Source organism: Siniperca chuatsi, linkage group LG15 (assembly GCF_020085105.1).
Source record: "Siniperca chuatsi isolate FFG_IHB_CAS linkage group LG15, ASM2008510v1, whole genome shotgun sequence".
Classification (NCBI taxonomy): domain Eukaryota; kingdom Metazoa; phylum Chordata; class Actinopteri; order Centrarchiformes; family Sinipercidae; genus Siniperca; species Siniperca chuatsi.
Genome location: NC_058056.1, coordinates 16151054 through 16168320, shown reverse-complemented (window position 1 = coordinate 16168320; position 17267 = coordinate 16151054). Strand labels below are relative to the sequence as shown.

The following is a 17267-nucleotide window of genomic DNA, read 5'->3' as shown; positions in this document are numbered from 1 at the left end:
AGTATTTGCAGTCAAATCAAGGACTCATCTATTTACTGTTTATTAGTGTTGGTTACTGATTGTTACTTATACTACTACTTTTATATAATATGAAGAAAGAATGTTTTTATATGTATTGCTGTTTCTTGGTGTTAATTTACCGCAAAAGCAGAAAAACCTAAAATATAAAGAAAATATCTACAAAAGAGAACCTTAAGTCTGTTGAGCCTCAGCTCAGTGACGACATCAGCAGCACATTAGCCTTTGTTGTTTAATTAATCTACACTTTTATCTTGTTAGCTGCTGTTACCGTTCAGATCCATTTACAGAGAACTTTTGTTTGTGAATTAACTCGTTCTCACTTGTCAATTATCTATAGTATCTTAGCAACAAAGAGCCATCAAGAACATGGGGGCACACATTTATTTTCTACAGTATTCCAGTGCAAAGGCCAACATACAACCACAGCCAAGAGAGAACATTTGAGAGTGAATCATTAGTTACAATAGTCTACTGTATCTTTCAGTAAATAAGTGTGAGCCTAAAAAAAGGTATTGCATGATTGTGCAATGAGATGACTGAAATGTTCCTGACCTAACCAACAGAGAAGTCAAGTAATCGGCTTAATAAAATATTACATGAACACACACACACACACTACATTATTGTCTGTAAAACAACCCCAAACCAACAAAACTGCAAACAAACCAACTTCTACATTTCCCTCTTACATAACAAATGAGCAGCAATACAAAAAAGGTTCCTTTTTCAAGGATTTCAACAGTTAACAGAGTAACAGAGAGAAAATACAGAGCGTAACAACAAGAAAATAATGGATGGATAAAAAGAGGAAACTTGTAGGAGGATTGTAGATTGTAATAAACCCCAAAAATACATTCTATGATTATATGTGTCAAATTTGTAGTAGATAGAGGACTGAAATATAATGACTTTTATATTGAACTTATTATGAAAAATAGTATGATAACATAATTATATAAATATGTATAGAAATATAACTTGTTCACTGTCTCTTAGTTGTATGATATTCTATTCATGATTAAAGTCATCTTTCAGTACTTTAAGAAAAACCAGAGTAGGAGAAGCTTTTTCTTATTATCCCTTTTAAGATGAATATGTTTGAAAAATTAAATTCTTTCGAATCAAATCAGGTGTAGATGTTGAACAGTAATTAGAGCCTTAATATTCAGACGACCATAAAGCATGACTTGAAAGACAAGATTGTTATTAAATATTTTCTATAAAAGTCTAATTTATTGTCTTTATTGCAGACCATTAAGGTTTCAGGTTAATAGCTAGATAGGCTACGCATCAGTTAAGACTTCCTTGGTGTAGTGCAGTGATATTGCATTTTAAGGCCTCACAGTGGGATATTCCGTTCAAGCATAGATCAAGAATAAGACTGAACACAAATGCTAACACTATACCAATAAGGTGTAGTTACACTGCAAAATAAAGATATAAAAAGTGAAAATAAACAACATTATTTAAAAAGGAGATGATTCAGTGAGTACACTGAGTGCCTACAGTGAGATTGTACAGGGAGCATCTTTCTCTGTGGTTACTTCTTTTCATCCCACAAACCACAGGTACACTGCGCTGCCCTTGAATGTGCATCAGACTGTGTATCAGTGTCATGTTTCAGGACCAAACTCGAGGTTGTGCTCTTATCTTGCTGCTGTGGTTCACTTGAGGAGACTCTGGAGCATGGCGGTGGCATGTGTGGGGCGGGCCTGCTTGTTCTCAATGGCTTTCTTGAGGTACTGAATTCCATCACAGCGTTCCCAGATTTCTTCAAACTGCCTGGGCAGAATCTCAGCACCCCTCTTTCTGGTCAGACCCGTTTCCTCCAGACTCAGCTCACACATCTCCATATCATCTTTCCCTGAGTAGTGGACGTTTAAGGACAGAGGTTTACTGAAAGGACATGTACTTTCCAGAGTCATCCATTTACTGTACATTTACTCACCAAACACCTGCATACAAAGCATATAAAGTAGTGCTAAAACAATTATTTGATTGACATAATCTCAAATGTAAAGATTTTGCTACTTTCCTTTGATTTATATATATTTAAAAATGTATAAATAAATTTGGGTTTTGGATTGTGTCAGACAAAACAAGCGATTGGAAAACTTCACCTTCACCTACCGGCATTTGTCACTCTTTTCTGACATTTTATAGACTAAACCAGCAGTGCCTGAGGATTGGGAACCCTCACAAGATGATTAAAGAGATATGCAATAAAAAATAGTTCTGTTACACAAAAACATGTTTTATGTAAATGATTTTCTTTACTTTTTTTCTGACTTTTGCAAGTCTGACTTGTAAAATACCAGATACTTTTATGATCCAGGTCTTCAAAAACCCTTATTTAGTTGAACTGCTCATAACTCTTCACTTTACTCTGCACAACAGAATAATCAATAACAGAATGAACATCATCATCAACCACAGTCATCCAGTTAAAGTACATCCACTCACCTCACAACTGTACATAAAGAATACACTGGAGATGAAACAATTAGTCGATTAATTGATTTGCAGATCAACAGAGAATTAATCTACAGTCTAATCTATTTATATTCATGAGTTATCTTTTAGGTTCATTTATCAAGCAAAAAATTAAAACATGCAAGATGTTTCTCAGTTTTATGTCATTGTGTAAATTCATTGATACATTTTGTTTGTGGACTGAAATTGTGATAGGGATTTAAAAAAAAATGTTTTCTGACAATTTACTGAACTGAATCCATTTCTCAACCTGGGGGTCATTGTCCAAAGGCAAATCTCAGGGATCACAATCACATTAAAGGGATAAAAAAAGAGAGTACGTTTTATTTATTTTTTATTACTTTTCTCAAATTTTTGCATTTCTTGTGAAATATTACAGTAGATACTTTTACGATTCAGGTCTTCAAAGTCCATGATCTGAGATGCAGATATTGCTTCATTTTAAGGGGTCACAAGCCAAAAACGTTGGGAACCACTGGACTAAATGATTAACTGAATAATCCAAAAAATAATGGACATTTTCATCAATAATAAAAATAATGGTAAATTGCAGCCTTAATATAAAGCAACACATAAAAAGGATTTTTTATTATAATATGACAAAAAGCAAAAGCTGCTGACTCACCTGCAACCAACACAATAGGTCGCTTGTCTGGGTGAAGCTCCATCTGTCTGGCTATCCAAGGCCCATCGAAGTGAGCGTACCACCAGCCCTTCTTTTTATTGTGGGGGTCTTTGTACTGGTCGGCGGGCCGGATGAAAGGAATGCGGAAATATCGCTGCTGGCGGTTCATGGCCACTTCCTGATGCTGGGCCGTCATTGGAGCTGGGTTCTGTTCAGCTGCAGTGGGACAGAGTGTGATCATCATCAAAAAAAAGGATTTGTATTAAAAGTGGAGATTGTTGTTTTAGTCGCATTGTTAGGTACACAGTATCTGTCATTTGGTCTTAAATAAATGTAACCTTATAATCATGTTTTTGCATGTTTTGCTAACACACTGAATGAGGCAGAAAACAAAGTATAAAGCTTTCAAAACATACAAGATCAAAGTAGAAATGCCCAAGTAAACATCACATGGAAATAGTCTCTTATGAAATGGCCTTGGTAAGACCCCTGCTGCATCCGCAGAGGCCAAGAATAGGACCCAAATATAAGGCAAACAAAGCACAGCCAGTACGGCTTTCAGGAGCTATCATATCAAAAGAGAAAGGCGAGTAAATATAGTGAAAGTAGAAGCAACAGTGAAGCTAATGTTCCCATTCCCCATCAAATTTAATGTTTGTTTTTAAGATGAAAAAGAAGGGAAATGCAGTGCACCAGTAAGCTTTCAAGCAGCTAAATAACATTTGTGTGTGTGTTTGTGGTACAGCCCGTGCTTGGTTGAGTTGAGAATGAAATGAGCAAAGCAGTGAGCTGTCATACAAGCAACTACTGAACCTGACAAGGCTGGCAGTTATTTGCTAATTAGAACAAATATTTCTGACAGAGCCAGACAGAAGGCGGCTGCAGTTTTAGGCCCTGGCTTTTCGTCGGCTAACTGAATGTTAGGAAACACAGGCGGTTATTTGTGTGGAGGTAATTAATTCCTGCCAATGACAGCAAGAGGTGAAAGTGGAGAAACTAAACATTTGTCACATGTAACGTAATGTGCCTGGGGTGAGGTGTGCACGTGTGAAATGTACAGTATGTTTATGAGCTGTATTTGTGAATGTACAGGTTTGTGCTAATATCCACAGGTGAAGCATTAAATGAAAGTAATTCAGAGCAAGAGGATAATACAGGGAATAATCTCTCTACTAACCATAGTCAGTGACAGATTTAGGAGCCCTCTGATCACTCCCGTCATCATTACGTTTCTTGTTCTTGGACTTCCATGCGTGATAGACCTTCAGACGACGGTGGAACTCCTCTCTGCAGGCCGCCAGCAGATCAATGTCTATTCACACAACATGGAAACAGTGAGAACTCAAGTATTCACTTCCATCCTTTATAAACTGGTCTCAATTCTGGACATGTAAAATGTGATATTACAAGCTTGAAATGAACAATTCCATATGCATCAAAAGAAATTGTATTATTTTACATCTATTAAAACATGGCGAAAAGGATGTACTGAGGTCAACTGTAGATAGAAATTTTATCCATAAGTGTTATTACACTGAAGAGATTTGAGTATACTGAAAAATTTGGTAGGAGAGTAGAATTTGTATGTTTGTTATGTGTTGAACCACCTGTTTGACCATTGATGGGTTAAAGTAATTGTTGGACATTTTGGGAAATACGCTTATTCGCTTTCATGTTGAGAGTTAGATGAGAAGATCAATACCACGCTCATGTCATGTCCAGCAGAGATTACACAAACAGGATATAACATGTTAATTAATGAGCTTTAGAGGTGCTGGTAGGCGGATTTTGTTACCTTTGGACAGAGCCAGGCTAGATGTTTTCTGTTTTCAGTCTTTATGCTAAGATAAGCTAACCAGATGCTAGCTGTAGCTTTATACTGAATGGACAGATATAAGAGTGGTATCAATCTTCTCATCCAACTCTCTGTAAAATGTATTTTAAAAAGATGATTGTAATATTGTTTATAATATTTGGTGTTTGATTTGGAAGTCACATTAACTAATTGATGGACTGTATATTAAGAAACTGGAAAAATGCCTAAAATATCACCCTGATGAAGGCAAAATAGCTGAAAACATTTAGGGAATAAAGCATAATATATTGGAGACAAGTTGTGCAACATGTTTAATTTTAATGAACTTGTACTTAATCTTAAAATGTAACACAGTATAATGAGTTTAGGGACTCACACTGTGTTTTCTTCCCTACAATGAAATACAAGGGAAAACATTCACAACATACAGTCCTTTTAGTGAACATAAGGCTATAATCAGTTAGACTTCAAACACAGCTTTTTGGTATCACCACCAGTACCTCCAAAGCAAATGGGTTCCACAAATTAGCCAGATGTCCTTGGAATCCCACAGGGGATATCAGAGTCCCTAACGCTGATCAGAGTACTGTATACAGTGGCAATTATAAAAGCATCGACAAGTGTGCCAGCAAAAAGGCATCTGCTTTTCATGCTGACAGAGGAGAGGGTTGGATGGGAATGACTAGGAAGGGCAGAAGTCTGCCAACCTCCATAATGGTGATAATTTCCTCTCTCCACCACTAAAACGCATGCAGATGAGCCGTAGCAGCTGTGGGAACATCCTCAGATCGGTCTTTTGACTTTTCAGGCAAGACATCTTGTGTCCACACTGTGTACAGCTGCAGTCTCAGCTTTTTATACATTCACTTTGGCTACTCAAAAAATTACGGAGAGAAAAATTACACAGAGTGCAGATGAAAAACTTGCATGTGTGGAGACGGTGCCACACTTTGGGTACAAAGTGCCAAAACATGAACTGCTGCGGAATTATTTAATGTGGGGGCTGAAAACTGTAAATACATTTTGAATGAAGGAAGGAAAAGAGCTGTATCATGCATTTCGCTAATAGCTCTACCACCTTGATCTGTTTGTAATGGCTGCGTCCGCACACACACACACACACACACTCTATTTAGTTGATAGAGGCGGCATCGTGCTGAACTTGGGTGTGCTTGGGATTTCTCACCACAGGAAGTGTTGATGACATCTCGCAGCTCAGCATACTTCCACTTGCTGAGGTCATACTTTTTCACACCAGCAGCGGCTTTGGTTGCCTGCACCTGAGGACCCCTGTAGCAAGGAACAGATGAACATGGGTGTGTGAGAGAGAGAAAAAAGAAAAATAAGGTGAGTGTGCAGACAGGTGAGAGTGTGACAAGGTGGGAGTAACAGATTAAGGGCTTGAGGTTTCTTATTTTTCAACACTGAATATGATTCAAGTTTCACAATCAAGAGGTGTCAATTTCTAAAAGATCAGTAGAAACAGCACCTCATAAATACAGTACTAAGAGCCTTACTTGTAAACAAATTCCAGAATTTACATAGTAAATAACTGACAGTAAAGCAAATCTGATGTGTAATTATACTGGCTCTCATCATTTTCAAGCATAGTGTGATGTGTAATTACTATGGCAGACAAAACACATGATATTAAAAGGATTTATTAAGTATACAGCTCTTTGTGAGAAATGAAAACAGATGCCTCACTTCTTTCAAGCCCTTTTCATTGTCTCAGCTGATTAAATTCACATTAGAGGCCGGTCAGCAGGGGAGTTGAAAAGCAGTTTGTCCATATCCTTGCAGCCTACTGTTTCAACTCCACTTAAAATGATGCAAAGCTCTTCTAATGTTACAACTTGCCAGATGCCAGCTTACGTCTGCTGGCTTTTTGAGTGTTTTTTCCCAGGCTTATTTTAACAGGAATGAGAGCTGACTGAAAAATAAAGGTGAAATGATGCAGCACTTTAATATATGAATCAAACTGATGGCGCAGAATTTCAGCTACTTAAATGACTGCTGCAGCAAGTCTGAGCTCATGTCAGCTGTGTCTCCAGCTTCCCTGCTGAGTTGAGGCTCCTAATTAAATAATCCGAAGGTTTTAGCTCCTCAGTCAGCATAGCTGCTAATGTCTCAGAGTAGAGGATTACTGATCTATGAATCATTAGCCAGATTACCATTATCATTTATAATTCATACTGACTGGAAAGATTCAGGATCATCGTCATTCTGGCTGAGACATGTGCCAGCATATGATGGTGATGAACCAGGGCTAAGGCTTTACTTCTGCTGCATCAAGGCAAAAAGGAAGTGAAGTGATGGCCAGGACTCTGCTTTTGGCAGTAGGTGAACAGGAAATGGATGGTTGTAGAAAGAGGGAGGTGGTCCTCTAGCTACTATGCCAGCAATGCATGCTTTCATCTGCTTAAGCTCTGTGGTGTGCACATTTAACACACGTGACCTTTGGAGCTTCTTTCGTGCAACAGATCTCCTTTTGGATTCCAGGGGTCAGCTGACTAACAAGGGATACTAGGTGACATGCGACGTGGCCCCTGAATGCCCGAGCCAACACTGACAAGATTACAGGCTATTGGATCAAATGTAAATTTGTGCTCACTGGACATGCAGATTAGGCCCATCCAGGCTTTGAGAGAACTTCTCCTTTCTTTAAACACAGAGTAGGGTTATGTAAATTCAGTCCAAATTACACTGTGGAGTTCAAATTAATGAGGAAGGTTTAGGAGTAGGAAGTGGGTAGCTACGATATATGTATTTGGGTGTGAATTGTCAGGCATGTGTCATATAGTAGTTCTAGTCAACAATTTAAACACTGTTCTCAATCAATGGCTGTGCCCGAAATCACTCCCTATTCTCTACATAGTGCACTTTATTTGTGTCTGAATTTACAGCTCACTATGGAGTAAACTACTGAGTGTCTATTATATAGGGAATAGTGAATGAGTGAAAAAGGGAGTGATTTTGAACACAGTGTGTACACAGGGTACATTAAACTGTAGGTAACCATGGGAACAGTGCTACGCATTGTGCTCCTGTTCATAACCTGTTAACACTCTCTTGGTGAAACTACAGTGGCTTCACCTGAATCATGACACACAAACCATGATCGAGATGATTAAATAGATAAAAAATATTTATATTAATGAAACATTTATATTATTGTGTTTTATTTTTTCTGTTGGCAAATTTTTGCTTCATTCTTGTGAAATACTTTCACCTCTCCAGGCCATTTAAAGTAATTTAAATGAAACAATTTTTGGTTGAACTGCTCATGTCACACACTAAGGCACAAGTGGACATCACAAGCCATAATGGTTAGGAACCACTGGTTTACACTGACTACTAATGAGTTTTGAACACAGCTCTTCTATTTCCCTGTGGTGAGTGGCCATGGTATGAACTTGATAATACACTCTGAGGTGTCCTGATAGAGAAAATAATGAAGCATTCTTTTCCTTCCCCTTGTCAGTTATTTTTGTCTCTATCAGGACACCTTGTATTGTATTCACTTACACACAGTAGAGTATGTCAACACTAGTGCTGAGCTCACTCTCAACATTAGTGAATGTACAATTTTGTACCATTATAAATATTGTAAATTGCATATTTTATTGCAATGGTAAGAAATGTGAAGAAATGAAAATAAATGAATGTATCTTGTGAGTTGTTGTCAGGGAATAAATAAATTATCTTCAGTAATAGCTAAGACTCTAAACACCTGGTAATTAACAGCCGCTGATATCATTAGAGAGATTTAAGCTAGAGGTACAGTAGAGTGAGTGAGTTAAGACCTACAACAAAAATTCTTATGTAATTATCAGACAGTTAAAAACTATACATGTATCCTTAGGACAAGAATAGCTAACTCATTTATAAAAACTCAATGTGTGAGTCAGAGGAAGCACATAGTCACACTCATGAGCTTGTGCTGTGCACCAGACAAGCTTTAACCACCACAGACTCATGCAGAGTCAATTAGGATCAGAGTAACAAAAAGATCACATAGTGCACATTCTGATCCACCTCTCATTTATGATTTGGTGTGCCATTTTCATTTCTGAGTAACCAATGATCACACAAAATTATCCTCTAAATGGCTTATCTTATGATTAACACATCTTATTGATAACACATACTAAATTTGACTGGTGATTTCTTAAAATCAAAGAATTTTTATGTTGGCTTTGCATTGCTGGTATAATCCTGCATCTATATTAAGGAGCTGAGACATTTAGGAATATGACAAAGATTAAGACAGACAGCGAAGGAGTGAGTGATTATTGTTGGTGTTAGGTACACTTGGACATGGGCAATAGAAACCTAAGCTGATATCTTACATGGCTCTGGCTGAGGATGAAGAGATAGGAAGATCTGAAAAAGACTCATCACTGGGAGAAAACACAGCAACAGGAAAAATGCAGTTACACACGCATGCTGAGGTCAAAGTGACATTTTGTTTAACCTGGAGGTAATTGTTCACACTGCTTGTTTACTCTGCAATGCATACTGCACAAAAGCAGTATATAATCAAAGGTGTGCCTTGAGTTCACATATACAATACCTGCGCAGGCCTGCATCCAACTGCCCCTCCTCAGTAATGAGCTCCGCTTCACTCTGAGCAATTCTCATGGCTAACTCCCTGTCTCTTCTCTCCTGCTCCAGTATAGTGGCGCGCTGGACCTGTTCCTCACGCTCCAGAGCCAGCTCAATCTCCAGCTCTGCCTGTAAACACAAACAAACACCCAACACTTTATAAAATCTATCAACAACCTAAATCCTGCCCAAATATTAATGGTGCCCTGTGTATCAGACAATCATAACAATTAGAGCTCTGCTGTGTGCCCAAGCCCGATTAGACCTATTTATCCAGGTTGTAGGGCTGCTAATAAAACGTTCAATTCATTCGTCTAGACACAACAGGGCTTCATTCGTCTAGACACAACAGGGCATTCAACAGACAAACATTCAACAACAATCAGTAGGAACATTTTTTATAGGTTTGACCCAGATTCAAACTATATATACTGTATATTCATCTCCTATCTACTTATAGAAAGCCACTAATGAAGTCTACAATGGATACTTTTCTCTGAGGAGCTTTCAATATGAATGCCTCTCCAGTTAAGAATATATTATTCATACTGTAGGATGGTCCAATCAGCAGCTGTGATACGTGGTACAGCATGGAAACATGAGAAACTCAAAAAAACTCAAAAATGTGATGGCTTCTGTATGAAAGATGAGCTGCTTTGTAGCTAGATCAAGCATGTTTTAAAGACCCCCTTGTATTATGCACAAAATGTATTACACAGATTTACCGGTTCAGAAGCAGGAATTTTATGCTAAACCCCAAAATCTCCTTTGGCACTCTCTCAGTGAACTTGACCATCTTTTCCAAAAAAGTCAAATCAAATTTACTGTTTGCAGAATAAGGCCCACAAGACGCATTGACTCCCTCACTAACATTTCACAAGAGGATCCTTAGATAGATAGATAGATAGATAGATAGATAGATAGATAGATAGATAGATAGATAGATAGATAGATAGATAGATAGATAGATAGATAGATAGATAGATAGATAGATAGATAGATAAGCTGCAGAATTGTCCATGTTCACAAATATTCATTACATTACTGTGAATGACAGGGATAACACATTTGAAGTCTTCAGTTAAGTGGTATTCCCCTTTAAGAAAATAAATACTGCATAGTTGAAGACTGGGTGGTGTACAATAAATAAGGTTAGGCTGAAAGACACCATGATACATAGTTTGAAGGGACTGGGTTATAGTGCTAGACTTACCTTTGACACAGCAGAAAATAGCAAAGAACACAGAGTAAAATGCAATCGAAGTCACAGCAGACACCCTTAGAAAGGTTGCTGCTACAGCTTTGAGCCGTAGAGCTGTGGGTAAACAAACTTTGCAGAGAGCAAAGAGCCTCCTGAGACATGTGGCTTATGACAGCCTGGTGTCAACTGTCTCACGACTAGAAAGAAAAAAATGACAGCATGCAAATGTCCAACTGGTCTTGGGTGAATAAAAAGGGCTTTAGATGTTCAGAAGGTGGGATGAGTAACAGATGGATGAAGTGATGGTTAGGAAAGGTGAGACATAATGGCAAAGGAGAAACAGGTCTGTGTAGTGATAAGGCCAGAGGAGAAAAAATAAGGAAAGAAATAGAAACAATGAAAAGTGACAAATGAAATGTGAGTGAATGAAACAGGCAGAGATGGATAAAGGTGTAGATGAGAGTGAAAGGCATGATAGTAAAACACGGGACAGTGCACAGAGGGATAAAGTAGTTTAGTTAGGAGAAACTCGGCAGGAAGTGGAATCATCAATCAAGACCCTGTGGGCAACCCTCTGGGAAACCGACCAATGTCATGACCCAGCAGTTACTGTGGGAGAGCAAAGAGCTAAGGAATGTTTCACTCAGAGGGGAGAGCAGGCAGACTCTGCCTGAGAGGAAACATTAGCACCATACCGGTGGTTTTGTATGATTTTTTTCCCCCTGCCCATACAAAACAAACATACACTACATCCTTGGAAGCCATGGTATTAATTTGTAAGGTCAGTATGGTATTGTATAAAAACCAACCTCAAGAGACATGAAATTTGCGGTTATGCTGAAAGTGTCCTTTGTGTGATGCTGATGGAAAACTTACAGTGCATGTTTACTCGTTTGACTCCTACATGCAATGCTTTTTGTTTGTTGCCATTTTGGCTGCAACTAATGGTTCTAATTTATTCACTGTCAGTTAATATACAGATTATTTCCTTGAATAATCAATTAACCTTTTGATCTATGAAAAGGTCAGAATACAGTGAAAATGCTGAAAAGCTTCACGAGTCCAAGGTTACGTCAGTAATCTGTCCAAAATCTAAAGAGATTCAGAGAAAACAAGCAAATGTTCCAGAAGCTGGAACCAGTGATTTTTCTTTTGGCATTTTTCCTTGAAAAATTATTCAAATCATTAAAAGGTGGGGTATGCGATTCTGGAGAAATCCAATACCACGACAAATACCATGATATAGAGTGAACCACGACACAGCAAGTAATGTAACTAACATTAGCTACGTTGTGGGTAGCAAACTGTCCCTACAGTTGCTGCTGCGAAGCTAGCAGCCAGTTATAGAATATCTTTGATGAGACATTTCCCAGAGCCAGCAAACCAGCTCTAGACAGTGATACAACTCTCCTGCTACTACAGCTAACATTACAACAACAGCATATCTTGGCAAACTAAAAAGTAAGCTGAATGTCTGTGGGCAAGAAATTTAACGTTACCTGACACAAATCATGGCTGGAATGGCAGGAATAGTTTGTGTGGCCCAGTCCTAGCCACTTTGTTTGTTTCCCATTTACAGAGCCAGGGCTGTGTACAAACACAATTTTCTTTTTTACAACGCACACACTAAACGGACAGCTAGCGTACTGTGAGGAGATATTCAATGGGATTATAATCGCATACCACACCTTTAATCGATTATCAGAATTGTTGCAGATTAATTTTCTGTTGAACATTAATTGACTAGTTGTTTTAGCTCTAGTGCCATAATGTACATAATCACACACTCTACAAAACACTTTGAAATACATATTTAATAAATTGACTGAACTCTATCGATATCAAACCCAATCTCTATTGCTGTAAAATAGGTTTCTGTGGAAAACTCAATATATCACTCAGTTTATTTTAAATGTTTTACCTGGAAATAGGGGGAGAAACCATAATAATAATACTGCAGAGTTCATAAACATGTGCACATAAAAATAAATTAAATCTATCTCCAGAGTGCACAACTTGATATTCAAGCTAATAAATGGTCATTTTCACAAATTTTCCAAAGTTCAACAGCAGTGCAACAGTAGACCATGGAAAAATATAACATTTGAGGGGGGGGGGGTACAAACCTGTATTACTTTCTCTTCCTCCTCTCTCTTTTTTCTATCCTCCTCCTCCTGCTTCCTCTTTAGCTCTATCTCTGCTTTCCTAAATGTTAGGAGAAAAGAAATGAGAGAAAACCTTACTAAGACTGACAGACAACTTAGTTTCAACCCCTTACCATTGCATTTACTAACATTTGTACTGATACTCTTCCCCCCGCCATCACTTACAGTCTTCTGTCCTCTTCCTCCTGTTTGCGTCGTTGCTCTTCCTTCTCTCTCCCCTTCCTCTCTTTCTCCATCTCCTCCTCGATGTGTTTCAGCCTCTCACTCTCTTCCTCCTCCTGCTTCTTCTTTTGCATTGAGGAGAGCAGCTGCTCTGAACATTTCACCAGCCCCTGGTACTCTGTGTCAATCTCTTTCCAGGTCATCACTGTGGCCTAGGGGTCAAGAGAAAGATCAGAGTGGCAGGTCATGGTGACAGAATGAAGAAATGCTTTACATTTCTTTATCCAATTGTTCAATCAGCTCTCAGACTTAAGCCTCAGTGGAGTTCAAAGCCTACTACAAAAACTGATGGATAATATGCTATTTGAATTTGTTCAAATACAATTTGCCCTGTGCCAATTTTCAATTAGGGGAAGGAACATTTGAGAAGTGACACAGAGTGCACCCTGACTTGGCACACACTCCACTGTTACCATAGCACAACCTTCCCATATGGCAACAAGGGAAGACACTGACTGACACTGCGCATGTCACTTGTGCACCACAGCCACAGTGCTCAATTCCCCACTATACTTGTCAGACAATCAGCGGGGGGAGATTGTGAAGATTCATTAGAGGGAGTCTCTAACAGTGACACAAGGAGGGAAGATGACAAGGTCTTGTCCCCAACGTATAGAGGTCTGAATGACAACCATTGGCATCTCATGCATTATTCAAACAGAGATGCCATGCCAGGAGCAATTTCTAAGCATTCAGAATGCCATGAGTGTTGACAGTGAGTCTGCTAATAGGCTAACAGAGGAACGTATAGGAGGCTGATTGGGGTAGATGGGAGAGATGGGAGTGTCGAGCGTCCTCGAGGAACCTATGAGCACTCTAATCATACCTGATGATTGCTTACAGGTTACGGAGATTTCAAGAAAATCAACACTATTGGGGAATTCAGTGTCTGGATGTGTTTGTGATGATTTGCTGTACCTACAGGGTCCAATAAGACGGGTGCTTATTGCACAGGGAGAGCTGGGATTTCACTAACCAAGTTTGATAATTTAGCGACGCAGCCTCACTAAATTATATTATTGGAGAGGAGAGGATTTCTTCTTCACCTAGCTCTTCTTTTTATCCTGAGGTGATTGAAAATATTGATTCTGAGCAAGAGAATGAGAAAAGGGCACAGCACACTTAGGAAAGGGCATAGCGTACTACAACAGGAGAAGTCTGCTTGTGCTGGGGAGCTACAGGTGTGAATGTAGAGAACCATATAAATGTGAGGCAGTCATGCTTAAAGCAAGGTATATGCTCTGAAACACATATAAAGAAGAACAGCAAAATGTTTCATGTACACCCTATTGCTAACACTGTATCATGCTCAAAGCACCTGAAAAACTGTTGATATGAGCAGCTTTAAAATCACCAGAACAATAATCCTTGGGTGATATGAAAGAGGTGAACACAGTCAGGCCTGGTCACAGACCTACAGTACCAATGACTCACCTTTATCTTTGCTAACAAAGCGTCTATGGAGGCGGCCAGCTCTTGAACCTGTTTGGCCATCTCCTGCTTGCCCTCCTTCAGCCCATTCACCACCTCGTTGAACCGTTCCATGTGTTTCTTCAGGTTTCGAACCTTCACCATACCATCAATGCTACAAGAGAAGTGAAAAATGCAAACACGCCATAAACAAATTAGAGCATATGGAGAGTTTCATTTAAATGGCCACTGCTTAAAAGAGGTGACAAACTTATAACAGAAATGATTGTGCAACTGAGGCATTGGTTTAAGACACAGTGAAATAAAAATAAATTTTCCAATCTGATCTAATCTTGTGTCCTTGTGTTAATTGTTCAGTTATGTCTTATATTATACACCAAATATATGTCAATTTTTCATCAAAATCCCTCTCTATTCTCTTCCTGTAAAACATTAAAACACTTGACATCTTGACCTCAGGGGCATAAACATAAATTATTCCAATCAAATGTGATTTGGGACAACAAGCTAACTCCACCCATCACATAAAATCGCACTTGACTGTTAGCTTGTGGGTCGTAGTGGCAAGCAGAGCAATTTCATGGGTCAGCAGTGTGTGTTTGGATCTCAGCTGGCAAAAACTTTGTTTATATTTCCAAGAGAGTGGTTGTGTTCTAATTTATTAGAACCCCCCCCCAACTTCCACCTTCTGACTATAATGTGGGTGAGGGAGGTGTGGGTGGAGGCCAACAGTCATTTATAGCTCTGTATTCACCTTATTTTCATAAGACACCTTAGGTACTTTTTTCCTTTTTTAGTTCTCACCATAAATAGATATACTACTGTTAGGAGGACCCTTCATATTGAACTACAGGTGTCTATACTGGTATAAAACATTTCCTCATGTATCCATACACATACTGCCACTCGCAATCAAAATCTGAAAACCCATCATCTGGATGGCTGCTTTCACCAGAGCCATTTTTCAAATGCAACCCAATACAGCAAGACATGCGGTATTTCACAAAGCAGTACAGTGAGACATCATGGCTTTCTAGATTGATTTGAACTCCTAAATGCACAATGTGGGAAAACCATCAAAACCCACCAAGCACGTTTCAATAAAAAGTACACAGAGAGTACAGGGTGAAAGAAAAAAATAAGAGAGCAAAGGGCACAGACAAACAGAAAGATGGTAAAATGATGATGTGTGTGTGTGTGTGTGTGTGTGTGTGTGTGTGTTAGGTACAAGAACCAGGAGGAGACTCACCGTGGCTTATGCTTCCTCTTACACAACCACATACGGACAGTCTTCTGAATCTTAATGCAGGCCAAAGCTCTGTAACTCATCTTGTTCCGAACTGTTGAAGATGGGGAGAAAAAAAGAAGAGGGTTCTAAAGGTTAGGGTGCTGACCATGAACCGCAACATCCCCACTTTGCGGTTACAGGACCTTTAATGCTTGTCCTTCCCCATCTCGCTCTCCCCTAATTTCCTGTCATCATCTCTCTACTATGTAATAAAGGCATAAAGATGGCCAGAAAATACTTAAAGGAGAGACACATATGCATCTGCACAACTTCTAGATTTGAAATCACTGCAGTTCTCAACTCTTACATCATTTACATACTTACTTGTTCTTCAGTGCATGAAGATGCTCATCTGCAAAAACCAAGGGTATTCCATGGAAATAGTTCAGAAATGCCCTCTTAAGATTCAAAAATAATATAAAACATTATAGTAAAAACTTTATTTTTAAAGATAAATATCATCAAGGCATAATACAACTGCTATAATGGGTACTATTGATCAGGCATGCACAAAAACAAGTAGTGCAGAATATCATACACTTAGATGCTCTCTCTCTCTCTCTCTCTCTCTCTCTCTCTCTCTCTCTCTCTCTCTCACACACACACACACACAAATTAAACTGCAATAATAAGGTGAAGTGTTGAAGGAAATAAATGACCAGGACCAGGGACATAAATTTCCTCAGGTCATTTATGCAAGAAATGTCATCAAGCAAGGGCAGTGTTCTAACTTGTAATTTCATTTGATGCTTTTACACAAATAAGCAGAAACCAGCCTTTGTTATATGGTGGAAATCAATAACTTGGCACAGAGTGTAATGGTTCAAGGAACTGCTTTTAGAGTACTATTCCATACTGCTAGAGATTGCTGCTTTCAATATTCAGAATGAATGGAAAAGTGTGAAATATGATTTAGTATAGCTATCAGAGCTGTATAATAAACTGTGAGGAAGTGACAAAGCATCCTATAGTCAACCACTGGAAAGTGAAAAAGCTTAACTAACAAAAATAAGCTGTGCAACTGGCCTTTCTTAAATTCTAAATTTTTTGAGTCTCATTAAGTCTCATGTGATGTGGCTGATTTTCCCATATGGGGTATATGGCATCACCTCTCTAGAAAAGGACCAACTCAGGCCAAGTGTCATATATCAGCATGACGACAGACACACAAATGCTTGCATTGAGCTGTATATTGTATGTGTAAAAATGTAAAAAAAAAAAAAAAGAAATTAAATCATGACTTTATAGGTAGGGTCTCTATCTGAAACAGACATAACCTAGGCAAAGACAATGTTAAATAATGATTACATATTTTCCTCAATGTCCAGACCAAGTGTGGTAAATGATCAATCCTAAAACACACTAAAATACACAAAAATTTGACAAAATAATTCCCA

The 17267-nt window shown here is 38.6% G+C and overlaps 1 protein-coding gene across 1 annotated transcript in view; it reads right to left on the bottom strand.

The window, feature by feature from the left end:
- Positions 1–384: 384 nt before the first annotated feature.
- myo6b (myosin VIb) overlaps positions 385–17267 on the bottom strand; it is a 42253-nt gene continuing 25370 nt past the window's right edge. Inside the window, exons 24-33 of the mRNA XM_044166559.1 lie at positions 15832–15922; positions 14586–14736; positions 13095–13303; positions 12891–12969; positions 9532–9692; positions 9308–9358; positions 6142–6245; positions 4317–4451; positions 3140–3355; positions 385–1885 (exon numbers count right to left, since the gene is read on the bottom strand). Of these exons, the coding sequence (XP_044022494.1) occupies positions 1686–1885; positions 3140–3355; positions 4317–4451; positions 6142–6245; positions 9308–9358; positions 9532–9692; positions 12891–12969; positions 13095–13303; positions 14586–14736; positions 15832–15922 (1397 nt within the window). The 3' untranslated portion in view covers positions 385–1685. The remainder of the gene's footprint in view (positions 1886–3139; positions 3356–4316; positions 4452–6141; positions 6246–9307; positions 9359–9531; positions 9693–12890; positions 12970–13094; positions 13304–14585; positions 14737–15831; positions 15923–17267) is intronic.